The sequence below is a fragment of the Mastigoproctus giganteus genome, chromosome 9 (assembly GCF_048544385.1).
Source record: "Mastigoproctus giganteus isolate SK-2022 chromosome 9, ASM4854438v1, whole genome shotgun sequence".
In the NCBI taxonomy this organism is placed as follows: domain Eukaryota; kingdom Metazoa; phylum Arthropoda; class Arachnida; order Uropygi; family Thelyphonidae; genus Mastigoproctus; species Mastigoproctus giganteus.
Genome location: NC_143583.1, coordinates 151933124 through 151950925, shown reverse-complemented (window position 1 = coordinate 151950925; position 17802 = coordinate 151933124). Strand labels below are relative to the sequence as shown.

Genomic DNA, 17802 nt, shown 5'->3' with positions numbered 1-17802 from the left:
GCTAGTTTGACCAATATATTTAACATTGCAAGTACGACAAGTGATCATATATATGACGTTATTCATTTTACAGAATATATGTGAATTCGTATTAATTGTAGCATGATTTGGATGCATATAGGGGCAAGTAAGACATAATTTGTTATTACAAGGTTGAAATTTAAGAGATGGTGATCGGATATTAGTGCCAGAAGCATTATATTCTAAACTGCTCTGTAAAGTGTGTGTGATATTTGTGTATGTGTCGATGTATTAACATGGTTAGGATTACTATCCAGGGCAACAGTACTATCCTCTGTCACTTTTATCCTACTCTGCCGATGTAGTATTTTATTATTATTATATTTAAGTGACACAATAAGAGCAAAGTTAATATAAAATAAAATATAAAATAAAATCAAGATGCACAATCATAAATCCTTGAAGGTAAAATTAAGAAGGATCGATGCAGTTAAGAAAATAGAAAAAGAAATATAATAGAAAAAGCAATCTTAGGTAGTGAGCTTAGCAATCTTAGCAATCTTTATTATCATCTTTCGATTTATCTATATTTGATTTACATTCGGCCTATACTGGTTTATATTTGGTTTAGATTTAAATTACTTAGCATATATCGATCATCACAGAAACAGAGAACCTCTTGTCGTTTTTTGCTTTCATTCTGGGTGGTTGGCCCCAGTTGAAGTCATCTAGATTGTCGGTAAAAAGCGATAATAATTTTTTTTTTTTTTTTTTTGCGTTTTCTTAGATCCCTGATGGTATTATTATTGGATTGATTTGCTTATTCTAATGGTTCTTTATATTATCCTTAATATTCTATATATATATATATAGTAATTACAGACCAGTTTAACTTCTGTTCCGGGTAAAATAATGGGGTCACTGGTTAAAGATGCGTTACAGGATCATCTAGACAAGACTGCAGCAATAATTCAGACACAGCATGGGTTTGTTAAGGTAAAGTCTTGTCTGACAAATTTGATAGGATATTATGATGTGGTTACAAAGGAACTGATGCAAAAAATAATTTGATATCATATATTTGGATTTCAGGAAAGCTTTTGACACTGTTGTGCATGGAAGACTATTGTATAAATTGGAGAAGAATGGTATTAAGGGTAAGTTGCTACAATGGATAAAAGGATGGTTGAGTGGGAGAAGACGGAGGGTGGTAATTAATGGGTGCTGCTCTTCGTGGACTAACGTTATTAGTGAAGTCCTACAGGGTTCGGTGTTGGGTCCACTGTTGTTTTGTATACAGGGTGATTCACTACCAGTGCGACAGGCCGACCGGGCTAGCCGAGTGGGTAAAGTACCTGCCCGGCAACCCAAAGGTCACGGGTTCGATTCCCGCCTCGGGCTTGGATCAAAGTACTGCAAAAACCTTGGGAGGTGCAATATGGCCACAGAAGCCGATGCGCCAACAACTACCAAATCAAAAAAAAAAAAAAACCAGTGCGACAAACTTGCAGGAGGTGTAGGAGGCACGAAGGCGAATCGCAATCACATAGCATTGTAGGATCCGATCCGAAATGCCTTTGTCATGCTGTAGAGGAAGTTGAACGGGAGGTCGCGTGAACAGCTATCCCGCTGGAAGTCAGCATTTGCGAACCATTTCTGTTGAAGAAACCAAGTAGCAAAAGTCCTCCGGAGTGGGTAATCCTCAGGCTCCAATGATTGGACGTGTTGCAGATGGTATGAACGCATTTGGTTGGTTGACAGTATCCTCCATACAGTGGACTGGGAAATACCCAATTGTTGGCCTATCGGTCGAGGACTCGTACTCGGATTGCCTTCTGTAAGACGTAGGACATTCTCCTCATTGTCTGGCGTCCTTGTCGTTCGCTCTCGATTCATTGTACGTCTCACGTAACCTTCTGTGCACACGTGCGAAAATCATATGATGAGGAGCACGCCTGTGCAGGAAACGTTCCTGGTACAAGCGCAGAGTGGCGCGCCCATTACAGTCCACAGCTCCATACGCGAGGTGCATGTCGGCCAGTTCAACGTTTGAATACTCGTCCATCCTACTGCCCAGGAACCGGTTCGCAAATGCTGACTTCCAGCGGGATCGCTGTTCACGCGACCTCCCATTCAACGTCCTCTACCGCATGACGAAGACATTTTGGACTCTGTAATGCTATGTGATTCCGATTCGTCTTTGTGCCCCGTACACCTCCTGCAAGTTTGTTGCACTGGTAGTGAATCACCCTGTATTTATTAGTGATATTGATGAAGGTATATCAGGCTTAGTGTCAAAGTTTGCAGATGATACAAAGTTGGTAGGGTTGTTAATGACAGTCATGGCAGTGTGCTACTGCAACTGAAGTTAACCTTGACAAATGCAAAGTACTGCATATGGGTAGAAGTAACCCCAGAGAAACGTGCCAACTGTGTGGTACTACACTTAAGGTGGTAGAAAATGGAAAAGACCTGGGAGTAATTGTGCAGTCAGATATGAAGTTTTCTGAGCAATGCAGACAGGCTGCCAGGGCAGGTCATGGGGTTTTGTCAATGATATATAGGAATTTTGCTAGCAGGGAAAAGGAGGTGATTGTCCCTCTGTATAAGGCAATGATCATGCCATGCCTTGAGTACTGCATACAGGTCTGGAGGCCTCACTTTAGGAAGGATGTAGATTTGCTTGAGCATGTACAGAGAAGGGCAACAAAATTGATTCCCTCTTACCAAGAGAGGCTTGAGTTCTGCAAATTGCAGTGGCTGGAGACTAGGCACCTGCACGGTGATCTGATTGAGGTGCATAAGGCCTTGAATGGGTTGAGCATGTTGAATTCTAATGGGATCTTTCCGCTTGTTCAGATTACGAACCTAAGGGAGCATAAATTCAAATTAAGAAAAGATAGATGTAGAATAGATGTGCGGAAATTTGCCTTTAGTCACGTGGTGGTTAATTGCTGGAACAAACTTCCATCTTTCATTATGGAAGTTGATAGGTTAAATAAATTTAAGGAGGAACTGGACAGGCATTTGGAGGGAGTGGTGTGATTTTTTTTTTTTTTGGCTGATGCATGCTGCGTAAGCTCATAACACTTGCTTTCTTGCATCACGTGCCACCACCACTACTACCAATACCACTGATTTATGAAATTGGACAGTACTACTGCTGGGCTAAAATAACAGTGATGCAAGGAAGCAAAGTTATTCTGCATCCACTGAAAAAATAAAAAAATAAATAATTAAAATAAAAACATTTTTTTATTATTCCCATCATCAAAAAGTGTATATCTAGTTCTTCCTGAATTTTGTTAAACTCTTCATTCCTGGTATTTCCCTTGCAAGCAGTTTATTCCAGTGTACAATATGCTTCCTGAAATTAACCACAAAGGTAAACTTCGTAAGCTCTAGTTTACTGTTCTTTGATATTTTATAGTTGCCCTTTCATCTCACTCACTATTGAGAATATTCCTCTCTCATTCATTTTAATAATCCACCTGGAGGCTTTGTGCACTTCATTCAAATTCCTCCCTTCTCAAGGCTAGTTGCTAATCTCTGCAGACCACATATTCTAATCCAGCCTTTCCCAAACTTTTTTTCTAGTCGCGGAACAGTTTTCATCTCATAACTTATGTACGGAACACTTACAAAACACAAGTTTAGTGGAACCCAAAGGACTGTTTGCCTAATATTTTATTAAGAAATGCTAATAATTATCAAAAAATATATATACAAGGAAGTGAGTTTAGTGATGAAATCGGTTTGCTTCCCCTTCCCCCTCCCGCAACCCTTGTACTCGAGACTAAATCGCATACAAATGGCATATTAGATCATTACTTTGCTACTTTTTCATAGATGCCATTCCCTCTACACATACTTCTCTATGCAAAGCCTGCCAAAATAGTGTTCCATGGTCTATTTGATTATTAGTTTATGCCAGTATATTAATAACCAAAAAATAAAAGTAATGATACAAAAGTGGTGTGTGCTACAAATTTGCAAAATTTATTAATTTAATTTAATTTTTTTAATTATTAAGTCAAATTTTTTATGGAACACTTGTTCACATCTCATGGAACACAGTTTGGGAAATGCTGTTCTAATCTTTTCTTCATAGGTATAATGCTTAGCACTTTACCATTGTCACTAGTATAGTTCAATCTTCTTTGCACATTCTCCAGAAATTTTAGAGATATGTGGCTTCCAAATCAAAATAAAATATTTCAAGCGAGTAGTGTGGTTGACCATTGTATGAAGAGATAGAGATAATGATTTCTTTTTTTTCTCTCTCTCTCTGCGATAATTTATTAAACACCATGTGACATTCTTGTCACTTGCTCAAACTGAATGTTGAGCTTGGAATTTTGTGTCGTACTCTCCTTCAGTACATCCTTAATTCCTTTCCCCATAATATGTAAACCAGTCATCATTTTCTTTTCCCCAAGTTGAATACTTTATATTTGGTAGCATTAAACTTTAGCTACCATTTTTCAAACGCTGTTTTGAAGCAGCATAGCATGATTCTGATTGTCAACCTTTGTCATCAGCAAACGTTTGTCAGCTTCTTGTGTATTTCTTCATTAATATATCATTTTAAAAGATAAGGGCAAAAAAAAGAAAAGAAAAGAAAAGAAGTCTGAGCATTGGTCCCTGAGGGATTCCACTTGCGACTCCAATCCACTCTGAAGAAAGTACTCACTTATGTTCCCCCACCCTCTCCATCTCAGAAGTATCTCCCGGAAGTGGTTATATAAAAGAGCATAAACCATTTTTCATGTTAAATTCCTTAATTTAAATTGAAGAATTAAAAATTGTAATAACACAATGGTAATAATGTGCCGAGACATGGTACAAACTGTGAAATGCACATGTACTGAAGAGTTAACATCACACACAACTGTTGTATGTTTTTTCCTCCTTTAAATAAAATTAGTTTAATGCTCTTTTCAGAAGTACAGCAATGATATTTTTAGAATCAACAGGATGGAGAACAACTTTCCCATTGAGAAAAAAGAATTTGATTAAGCAAAAGTTTAATTTAGAAGTTTTAAAATCTAAACCCTATCCAGTCGAATTTTAACATCACACTCAGAAATTTCAGCCCAAATATGACAAAATAAGGTCCATACTACAAATAGCTTAAACCTAAAAATTGAATTAAAACACCATGTATTTTAATTGAAACACTGTACTTTAATGAATTTAACAGTGTAAAACCTGGTAAAAAGTATATCCAAAGAGTGCATTATTGTCAAGTTGTGTAAGGTATTGTTTATGTTATGGGGTTTAAATAATATTTTTATGCACATTGAATTGCATTTATGAATTTTATTATTGCATTTTATGAATTGCATGAACCTCTCAAAAGGTACAGTGTGAGTGATTGGGAATATAATGATTTTGAGTGAACTTCGAAGAGTAACTAAAGTCGAGTCAAGACTAACTTATTAAGCATGCAGTACTTAATAATTGTTTTAAAGTATTGTAGAAAAGAAAATCTCAACACAGCAATTAATATGTGGCTTTGATATCTGTCTCCTGACATATGTCAAAGCCACATATTTTAATTGTTGTGTCTGCTACTGACTTGTGAAAAGTGACCAAGAGACAGATAACTGATTTTTATAATGACATAATTTGTGTAAAACGTGGAGGTAGAAACATGTTGCAGATGGCAGAAATTGAATTGATTTTAAGTATTTTCTTATCTGTATTTTTTTATTATTTTGTTTTTTTTAGGAGCATTAGCAACTAAGGCCATATTTCCCAGGGGATATGCGGTGGTCGTCAGGGAATGACCACCGCATACCTTTCCCTGACCTTTCCGAATCCTCCGTATTTGGTGGGCACAGGCTCGAACCCCAGACTAATCAAGGAGCCTGTGCTACGCACTGCTACTCCTGCCCCCTAGCTATGGAGGCACCATATTTTCTTATTGTAGTGATATAAATTAGATTGAATGAATTAAATTTTTGAACCAAGAAACTTTATTTAGGTTCCAGACAATGGTGACAGCGGAGGAGAGCAGGATGCCGATGGTGAAGACTTACCAGAAGGTCGAGAGCCCGACTTTTCTCATGCCGAGCTGGCTCGGCTGGATGAAATGATAAATAGGCCTCGTTGGGTGGTGCCAGTATTGCCAAAGGGTGAATTAGAAGTTCTCTTAGATGCCTCTATCACTCTCAGCAAACAAGGTATAAATCACTTTTATTATCAATATTTGAATAGTTAATAGTAGGTAGAAAGAAACTTGATATGGGACAAGAGTTGTTTCTCAAAAAATTTATTCCATGTTATTGAGGTTTTGGCATATAGTAAATAAACACATTTCTGAAGGACCATTTCATCAAAATATTAAATAGCAATTTATTAATCTTAAGTTGAACTTTGTACACATGACTTTTGCATTTTCTTTGTTTTATCTATTCAAGTGAAAGAACTAGAATAACAGCAGCAAAAAAATGAAATTAACTCTGGATATTTATATGCCAAGCTAGCATAACAGTATGTATTAAAGGCCTCTGTAGCCTAGTGGTCAGGAGCGAGAGTGCAGTAGTGCACACACTCTTTGAGTAGACTGGGTTCAAGCCCCTGACTTTTAGATACAGTTAATCTGCCAACCCGCACTGGACTGGCAGATTGTGGTCTATTTCTCTCGACATGGATCATTGAGGAGGCTTCCATCCTGCAGTGGATCGATAATAGCTGACGTTTACCTTTTTTTTTTTTTTTTTTTTTAATACATTAAACATAGCTACTTACCTAAGCTCTCAGCTAGGTTTAATTCTTTAAGTTAAAGAATTGTTGATTACTGGTAAGAGGTAATGATTGGTTTCACTCTTTTTTTTTTTTTTTTTTTTCTTATTTAATCTTAGCAGTGGCATTGCTAAGTTATGTCACAAGAAGAAATCATCTGTAGAGCAATAAAACAGAGAAATAAAGTTTACATACCTTTCCCTTTTTTGTTTTTCATCAATTTAATATAAATAAAGATGAAACTTATTCAATAGTAATTAACTTATGTTTGAGAATAATGATTAGCTGGACAATCCAAATGACTTCAAATTATCTGCATTCCTCACCAAGGCCATTTAGCTTATGGATCCTTATCAAAATGGCAGCAAAAACAAAATACAAAATTACTAACTCCAGTATGTTAATAATGCATGACCAAACATTAAACTTAGCATCACTACAATCAGATGTTTTACAATGATATATATTTTATCAGGACAGGTAGGAGCCCCTTGTGTGTTCTTTGGACATAATAAAGCATACAAAAACTCTATGTTCTTTCACTTGACTTTTATTATCACCATTTGTTATGATATAACTCCTTTTCTATGTTTCTCCATTCCATATTAATGCTCTTCCTTTCTCATATTGTAATGTTCCATTATGTTGCATGAAAAACACAGTTGTGCTAATGATAAACATGCATGCTCTCTCATTCTGGATGTCTTTGGTGCCAGTAATAATGTTAGTTTTACAGTTAAATTTTCAATCCCAGGTGCATATTTTCTTTCTTTACAGAAGTGCACTAAATAACATCATAAAACTTTTAAAGGAAAGGAAATTATTTTAATCTATACAATTGTTTATGTTAGAATAACAGTTGAAGATAACTTTTCTAAAATGCTAACCTACTACACAAAATTAACATTTGGTTAAACTATGAATGCATTTTGTTCACAGTATTAATGGGAATGTTCTTGGATTATTAATTGAACATTTTCAAATGGAGTGCTTAAAATATGCATTTATGTGAAAACATGAAAAAAAATATAGGAAAACTTTCTGTATTATTGGCCATCTAAAGGAAATAGGGGCTATTAATCATATTAAATAAGTATATTACTGATTTAGGTCAGTCATGCTACTCTAAGTGCAACAAAAGTGCTCATGTGGCATTTGTTTACTTCTATTTTTGTTTTATTATAAAAATAAATTTTTAGTTTTTTCTTGAATTGGAAATGATCTGTTAATTATAATTTATGTAATTTATCCCATTTCGCTTTTCTTGAAATTTTACAAGTGTTTTTTTTTTATTAAAAAAACAAACTTTTTCATCATGCAAACGGGGGAAAAAAAAAACAGTTTTTAGGAAAATAGATATGATGGGTACAGTGAGCCAAATTATAGAATGTCATTGGTGCAGTGATACTGTCATTGTTCATTCATGAGCCAATTCTGAAGGGTAGATAGTAGGAGGGATGTATGTGCTTATTTGATATGTAGTGTTTCTATGCAGCAACTAATTCTGCAAACTATACATGTTGTCACTTGTGTGGTATCTGTTAAATGACAAACAAAGCAGTTAACCTCTCATCATTAATAGTAAAATGAAATGAAAGTAGAAAATACTGCATTATCTTTAGAGAAAATTGATGGGGAACAGCAGATTGGAAGTGATCACAGAATGGTAAGATGCACACTTGATATAGATGTAAGAAAAGAAAGGAAAAAACTGACTCGAGTAAATAACTCGAAGGTCTTTGAGATAACAAAAGAGGAGAAAAAGCAGTATGTACTGGAACTTAAGAACAAGTTTGAGCTTCTGCAGACTGCTCAGGACCAAGACATCGACGATGAATATTGTAACTTTATGAAAGTGATAAAGCCCAATAAACCTATAGGTCAAAAGTAATCCAAAGAAGAAAAAATTAGTCAAAAGAAACACTTGTTATGATGAACCGAAGATGACAAATGAAGAACAAGAAAAGCACTGACAAGGAGAAAATTGAGTTATGCAAAGCCATTAGAAAGAGACTCAGAGAGGACATAAGAAAATTTAACACAAGAAAAGTAGAACAAGGAATAAGGGAAAACAAAGGACTTAAATCAGCAGCCATGAGTAGTAATACAGAAAGACAAATGAAACTGAAAAATAGCAATAGTCTACTTATAAATAGCATAGAAGGCATAATTCAAATAACAGAAAACTACTATAGAGAATTATACAAGGGGCGAGGGAATGATGCCAGCAGTGGGGAAGATGGATTACAAATTAGTAACACATACTACATACCCAATGAGGTAGAACATGTGCTGAAGAAAATGTAGAATCAGAAAGCCCTGGGGTGAAAGATGAAGTTATTGTAGAGTTGTTAAAATTGGGAGTGAGAGACATGACACAGAAACTGACAAGACTCTTCACTTGCATTAGAAAAGGTGACGCCTAAGGAGTGGAATAATGCAATCATAGTTTTGCTGCATAAGAAAGGAGATAAATCAGAAATTGGAAATTATGGACCAATTAGCTTGTTATCCCACATCTACAAGTTGTTCACAAGAGTCATTACTAACAGATTAGAAAGAATACTTGATGAGAATCAACCGAAATAGCAAGCTGGCTTTAGGACAGGATTCTCAACTATGGATCACCTTCACGTAATGTCACAGCAAATGAATATAAAACATCGTTATGCCTGGCATTTGTGGATTATGAAAAGGCATTTGACTCTATACAGCATAAGGCAATGTTCCAGGCACTGGAAAGACAAGGCATAGATACCCCATATATTATGATTTTGAAGAAAATATACGAGAATGCCACCTCCTTTATTAGACTAGACAAAGACAGTAGGAAATTTAAAATCGAGAAAGGAGTTCGACAAGGAGACACAATATCTCCAAAGTTGTGTATTGCTAGGCCTTGAGGAAGCTTTCAGAAGATTAGACTGGTCATAGAAAGGAGTCAATGTGAATGGAGAATACCTAAACCATTTACGATTTGCAGATGACATTGTTGTCATAAGCAACGATCCCAATGAATTAAGAGGAAAATCTTAATCAGTTATGCAGCGTTAGTAAGGATTTTGGACTAAAGATGAATATGGCTAAAACAAAAGTAATGATGAACAAGTATGCCCCAGAAAGGGATATAATGATTGAAGGGGCAGTAATTGAAAAGGTGGAGTCATATACTTATCTGGGACAAGTCATTAGCTGTAATAATGATAAAAGGCTGGAAGTCAAGAGAAGAATAAATTTTGGATGGATAGCATTCAGGAAATATTGGAAAAAAAAAAAAAAAAAAAAAACGTAAAATAATGAACCAATGTATACTACCTACCATGACTTATGGAAGTGAAACATGGGCACTCACCAAAAGAATGGAAGAGAAGCTGAGAACTACACAGCGAAGAATGGAATGAATTATATTAGGAATCAGACTGTTAGATAAGAAGAGAAACACACGGAGGCAGCAAACTCAAGTAAAGGACATTGTTATCGAAAACTAAAGAACTAAGATGGTCTTGGGCAGGACACATAGCTCGAAGACTTGATGACAGATGTACAAGAAAATAACAGAATGGTACCCAAGAGAAGCGAGAAGAAAACCTGGAAGACAACGACGGAGATGGATAGATGAAATTCATGAGTTTGTGGGTAGTAAATGGATGGCCATTGCACAAAACAGAAGGAACTGGAAAGTTGCTGGTGAGGCCTTCATCCTGCAATGGATTGAAAATGGCTGATGATGATGATGAGCACATTGTAAGATATGATTATATTATCATTTTCAAAATAAGGAAACAATACAATTAAGTGAAATCCTGTTAAGGATGCAGATGTTCCCTGCTTAATGCTTTTAAATGGGGACGTAAGCATTAAGTGGGGGAGATTTATCTGTAGGAAATGATGTAAATAATTTTAACTGGTTGGCATGTCAGTATTTCTAGCTGATTTTAAGGCATTATTTCTGTGTACAATATTAAGTTCAGGAAACCTCGCATAGCGTGGTTAATTCGTGCCAAAAATATACCGCTCTATGCAAAACCACGCTGATTGAGGTATTATTAGTATGTATTTTAATGTAGTGTGTTCCGACAATTTGATTATATGGGTCGAGTTGCAAAAATATATGGGTGTTTGTTTACTTCAAATTGATGCACACAAAGTTCTTGCAAAAAAAGAAACTAAAATGATAAACATGAAAAGTACTAGTAAGTACAGTACAAATGATTTTTCTTGCAGTATGTACATACCAAAAGAATATAAGTGAAGTATGTACTGTATTTTTATTTTGAAAAATAACTGATCAGCTTAGTTTGCACAGTTTTTTTTATTCTTTTTATCTGCATACATCTCTTTATAACATCGAATGTCATTTTGCAATGCCTGCCTTACTTTCAATGCCTGCCTCATTCGATGTTTGGATCTAGAAGAACACTCAAGCACCATTACATTTCTTCTTTCCACTCATATTTGCATATAAAGGCATAACATTTTTAAAAAATAATCTTTTATAAAAATATTTGAAAAATATTTGTATGGCTTACGCACAGCCAACGACCTCACCACTCGGAATCTAGTGTTTACTAATGTATGACTGCTAGCAGAGTCCATATATAATGTGAGTTCCGACAACAGTCAGCATGACCTTGAATCCATAACGCATTGGTCATGCTGGCATGACCAATGCGTTATGGATTCACATGCTGGCATAATACATATATACAATGAAATGTATTGGTGCCTAACGCAGTTAATTTTTTTTCAATTTGTAAACCGCACCATAGCAAAACCTGCGCTGTTTGAATCTGCGTAATGGGAGGTATTCCTGTATAGTAGAAACATTTAAACCTTTAAATATAAATTATGCATTAAAATATAAATACAAGTATACATTCAAAAAATTGCAACAAAACTTACTTTCAAATTACAGAACCTTAAATGTATACTATATTTTTATTATTTACAATGACTGCCTGCAGTGCTGTTAATTTTCATATCTCTCAAAATCACTAATTGTAACCTTGCACTGTCCTGAATCCAGTCTTTATTATAATGTCTAATTTAGTTTCCAATGACAAGTTTATCCAGTGGCTTCTTCACATTATTAGCACTTGCTGACTTCATCTTCACTTAATGCTCACTTTATGTTTTTTTTATGCCATTTTAAAAAGAGATGTTGAAATTAAACAGTGAACTGAAATCAATTGCTCATACACAGAATGCACAAAATAATATATAAACCTGAACTGACTAGAAGTCAAAACTAAGCTAAAAACAGAAACTGAACTGAGAGCATTTGAGTGGTGCTACTGAGCAGTAGGCAGGTAAAAGTAACTCCTGTACTTGTAGAAAATGACAGTTTCTAAAGAGAAGTTTTATCAGTAGCACTTCAGTAAGCCTCAGCTAATTAGAAACTCTCTTACCCTGAGCAGATGCTCCCTTTACCATAAAATTGCTGGGTTGGAGGATGTGAAAAGTATATAATTTTGTAAAATGCAAGAAGTGGTGTATTTGGCTGTAGCATTTTGCAGCTGTGTGTACAGGAAATGTGTGCCAATGCAATAAACTACAGAAAATTAACACAGTGATGTAAATTACTCAATGGGCATGAAAAATAACTTTGGGAGATATTTTCAAAGCCTTCACAGCTTTCAAAGTTTCTCCTTGTCATAAATTTGAAATAGTTTGTATCATTTCCAGTTTGACTGAGAATTAAAAGTTTTCTAATTAATTATGTTATTGGTTAACAGTTGATTTTCAATAACAAAATCAAAGAACACACCTCTGAAGGTGTGAACTCTCTTACGCACATAAACACCAGCTGATGGGTAGCTCCTCCCAAGGCTATTAGCATTAGCATTAGCATTAGCATTAGTAGAGGCATTTGATGCAAGAAAGCAAGCTTATGCAGCATCAGCCAAAAAAAAAAAAAAAAAAAAGTAACATAAATAAATAAAAATAACCACTTCCACTTCACCCCTCTGTTCGTTCGAAATACCTGTCCAGCTGAGCCTTAAACTTATTTAGGCTATCAACTTCCACGACAAGGGATGGAAGTCTGTTCCACCCACCAACCACCCGCTGGCTAAAGGCAAATTTCCGCACATCTATCCTACATCTGTCTTTCCTCAATTTGAATTTATGCCCTCTCAGGTGATTTTTCTGAGCTAGAGGAAGAATCCCATCAGCATTGAGCATGCTCAAACCATTCAAGGCTTTGTACACCTCTATCAGATCACCCCGCTGGTGCCTAGTTTCCAGACACTGTAATTTGCAAAACTGAAGCCTTTCTTCGTAAGAGAACCCCTTTGTCCCATTCACCAATCTAGTTGCCCTTCTCTGTACTCGTTCCAGCAGCTCTACATCCTTCCTGAAATGAGGCCTCCAGACCTGTATACAGTACTCTAGGTGTGGCCTGACCATTGCCTTATACAAGGGAATAATCACCTCCTTATCCCTGCTAGAAAAATTCCTATATATCATTGACAATACACCATGAGCTACTCTTGCAGCTCGTCTGCACTGCTCAGAGAACTTCATATCTGCCTGCACCACCACCACCCCCAGGTCCCTTTCATTCTCTACCACTGTCAGTGTAGTACCACAGAGTTGATACGTTGCTCTGGGGTTGCTGTTTCCCATATGTAGTACTTTACATTTGTCAATGTTAAACTTCATTTGCCACCTCGAAGCCCATCTGCTCAACCTTTCCAAATCCTGTTGCAGCAGCATAGTGTCAGTAGTGTCCTTGACAACCCTGCCAACCTTCGTATCGTCTGCAAACTTGGACATTAAGCCTGATATACCATCATCAATATCATTTATAAATACAGAAAACAATAAAGGCCCCAATACTGAACCCTGAGGGACTCCACTAATAACATTAGTCCACGACGAGCAGTGTCCATTGATTACCACTCTCTGTCTTCTCCCCCTCAACCACCCCTTTATCCATAGCAGCAACTTGCCTCCAATGCCACACTGCTCCAATTTGTGCAGCAGTCTTCCATGTGCAACAGTATCAAAAGCCTTTCTAAGATCCAAGTATATAATATCAAAGTTATTCCCTGCATCCAGTTCTTTTGTGACTGCATCATAGTATCCAATCAAATTGGTCAGGCAAGACTTCCCCTTAACAAAACCATGCTGTGTCCTAGCTATAACTGAAGTCTTGTCTAGATGATCCTGCAGTGCTTCTTTCACCAGTGCCTCCATTAATTTTCCGGGAACAGAAGTTAAACTCACAGGTCTATAATTACTTGTGTCAGCCTTTGATCCCCCCTTTGTGAATTGGGGTCACATTTGCACATCTCCAGTCAATGGGTACCTCCCCTGAGTCCAAGGAAGCTTTCATAATTATGGCTAAGGGTTTGCTTACCTCCTTTGCTGCCTCCTTTAATATAACTGGATAGATCCCATCCACCCCAGGTGCCTTTCTTGTGTTTATCTTCAACAATTTCTCCTCCACTTTGCTCTCAGTTATTACAAGATTCTCTAGCTTACTGCTAGAGTTGAATACACCTCTGGCATTCCCCTTGCTGAATAACTCCTCATGTGTGAATGTCGATTTTGGAGTGAATGGTGCTATTCCAGAGGAACAGGTTGCAGCTGAGGGGGCAGATATCAAAATATACAGACTGCTATAGTAGTAGTGGCATGTGATGCAAGAAAGCAAGTGTATGAGCTTATGCAGCATCAGTCAAAAAAAAAAAAAAAAATCACACCATTCCCTCCAAATGCCTGTCCAGTTCCTCCTTAAATTTATTTAACCTATCAACTTCCACAACGACAGATGGAAGTTTGTTCCAGCAATTAACCACCCGCTGGCTGAAGGCAAATTTCCTCACATCTGTTCTACATCTGTCTTTTCTTAATTTGAATTTATAGCCCCCTAGATTCGTAATCTGAACAAGTGGAAGGATCCCATCAGAATTTAGCATGCTCAACCCATTCAAGGCCTTATACACCTCAATTTGATCACTACACAGGTGCCTAGTCTCCAGCCACTGCAATTTGCAGAACTTAAGCCTCTCTTGGTAAGAGGATCCCTTCATTTCCCTCACCAATCTTGTTGCCCTTCTCTGTACACGCTCAAGCAAATCTACATCCTTCCTAAAATGAGGCCTCCAGACCTGTACGCAGTACTCAATGCGTGGCCTGACCATTGCCTTATACAGAGGGACAATCACCTCCTTTTCCCTGCTAGCAAAATTCCTATATATCATTGACAAAACCCCATGACTTGCCCTGGAAGCCTGTCTGCATTGCTCAGAAAACTTCATATCTGACTGCACAATTACTCCCAGGTCTTTTTCATTTTCTACCACCTTAAGTGTAGTACCACACAGTTGGTACATAGTGAACAAGCACTGATTGAACTGCACTATAATCGGGGGCAGTTTTCATTAGAAAATAAATCCAAGTCCTGGATCACTTCCCTCATTAGTGCTTTGTAGGTCTCATTTTGAACAAAATAATTTTGAGAAAAAATTTATTACAACCAATTATTTTTAAGGTCCACCAGTGCATAAAATATATTGGCTTACAAAGAAAGATAAGCTGTGTGAAAATCATGAATGATTAGAGCAAGAATGAATACATGCTGCTTCTTTAGTTAGTTGTGTCCGAAACTCATTCTCTGAACCTTGTTGAGTACATCCCCAGATTGTAAATATGGCTAAGAAAGGAATAATGAACTACAAAAGATTTACTTGGTGTGGGAGAAGAGTGGCACTTTAGAAGAAGTGACAACAGAATTCCAGGTAATCCCCTCTTTTGATTTTCCTCCAAAGCCAAACCTACCATAAATACTTGAGTATAAGTCGAAAAATTTTTTGTAGTTCACACGCATAATGATCAGGTTTGAGTGGTTGTGAGAAAGAATGGTTCAGTGTCAAGATTTTTCTGACTCTCAAATACGAAATGATCATGGGGTTAAAACATGCAGGTGCCAGTATCTGGACAACAGCCAACAAGGTTAAGTGCTCCCGTTCTGTAGTGTAACAAGTCTACAGCGACTGACTCACAGCAGTTGAACAACCAGCGAAAGGCCACATGTGGGATAGCTACACGTGGTTGACCCCCATGGTGAGCACCATGTCTCATTTGTAACACAGCAGTTACATAGTAAGAGCAGTATCCACGTGGCACCTCTGTAGCCAGGTGGGCAGGAGTGGCAGTGTGTAGCACACGCTTCTTGATTAGACCGGGGTTCGAGCCCGTGACCACCAAATACGGAGGATGCGGAAAGGCCAGGGAATGACCACTGCATATCTCCGGAGCAATATGGCCTTAGTTGCTAATGCTCCTAAAAACCAAATAACAAAACAAACAAACAGTATCCACGTGGACTGTGCACTGGACATAAGCTCTTAGAGGCTATAGAAGTTGATCGCCGTCATGGGTATCCACATTCACTGGGAGATAAAGTGTACCTTGCATGGGCATGTCAACACCAATACTGGGCAACCGACATGGAGAAATCTTTCCTCTGATATGATGGGTCATGTTTCCAACTCTATCATGTTGATGGGCATATCCATATTTGGAAAAAGCAACTTGAGACTGGAATGTACTGGTCTTTGGCTTGCTGGAGGTGGTGGTGGTGTTATGGTTTGGGGACTGTTTCTATGGCATGCCCCAGTCAACTGATCACCATTAATCAATGGCTAGATGAACAACCAGCCAAATACACCCCTTCATGATGACAGTGTGTCCAGAAAACTCTGCCAGCTATCAGCAAGGCTACGTCCAATGCCACAAGATCCAGCAGTTTGCTAACTGATTTCAGGAACATGATAATAAATTCTTCATTCTCTCATGGCCACCCACAACCGATCTTGACCCAATTGAGCATGTTTGGGACATATTGGAAAAAGATATTCGAGTTTACAACCATCCACCTGACAATGTGTGGGCATTACTGGATACATTGTGCAACTAATGGATTGCATTATCACAGGACTCTCTGCAACACCTTGTGAAGTCCATGCTAAGACATGTATTGCCTATATTACAGGCAAAAGGTGCCCCCCATGTTGTATTAGGTAGACGCCACTGATGCAAAGCCAATTCAGTGTATATGCAGATTAAGCCAGGTTTCTACATGCAGGGAAAAATTTATGTTAATACATTAAATCAATTTTTAGTGTTACCAGGAAAAAATCCATTCTTCTTCTCAATTCTTTATAGAGTGAGTACAATACATAGATTATTGCATATCTGGTCATTACTTATTTTTTGTTGCAGTTTTTTGTAGAAGGAATCCAGTTGAGAGCCTTGCATTTTTTAACCTTTATAGTGCCTACATTTGTTGTTGCACAGTGGTTGGAAATTGATATTAAAGTGCCTTTGTTTTGCTTGTAAATGCAATTAATAGTACTGTAGTCACTTAAAACCAGTCTTATTAATTCTTTCATGGGAATTGCAACTATGGGTGAAATAAATTGAAAACTAGTGTCACGAGGCTGGCTTTAAATTGAAAGTAGTTAATTTTTCAGAGACCATAAATAATTGCAAAGTTATATATAGATTTAGAATTACTTGCTAATAAATAAAAATAATTTTTCATATAATTTCAAACAGTAGTAGTAGCAGTGGCATTTGATGCAAGAAAGCAAGTGTATGAGCTTATGCAGCATCAGCCAAAAAAAAAAAAAAAAAATCACACCATTCCCTCCAAATGCCTGTCCAGTTCCTCCTTAAATTTATTCAACCTATCAACTTCCACAACGACAGATGGAAGTTTGTTCCAGCAATTAACCACCCGCTGGCTAAAGGCAAATTTCCGCACATCTAATCTACATCTGTCTTTTCTTAATTTGAATTTATGCTCCCTTAGGTTCATAATCTGAACAAGTGGAAGGATTCCATCAGAATTCAGCATGCTCAACCCCATTCAACGCCTTATAAACCTCAATCAGATCACCGCGCAGGTGCCTAGTCTCCAGCCACTGCAATTTGCAGAACTTAAGAAGCCTCTTTGGTAAGAGGATCCCTTCATTCTCCTCACTAATCTTGTTGCCCTTCTCTGTATGCTCAAGTAAATCTACATCCTTCCTAAAATGAGGCCTCCAGACTTGTATGCAGTACTCAAGGCGTGGCCTG

General features: G+C 37.3%; 1 protein-coding gene across 4 annotated transcripts in view; it reads left to right on the top strand.

The window, feature by feature from the left end:
* The window catches only part of faf (ubiquitin carboxyl-terminal hydrolase-like faf), a 1326265-nt gene that overhangs the window by 207654 nt on the left and 1100809 nt on the right, over positions 1–17802 (top strand). For all 4 annotated transcript variants that reach the window (XM_090382082.1, XM_090382083.1, XM_090382080.1 and 1 more), the window contains one exon: positions 5951–6149. In XM_090382082.1, the coding sequence (XP_090238208.1) occupies positions 5951–6149 (199 nt within the window). The remainder of the gene's footprint in view (positions 1–5950; positions 6150–17802) is intronic.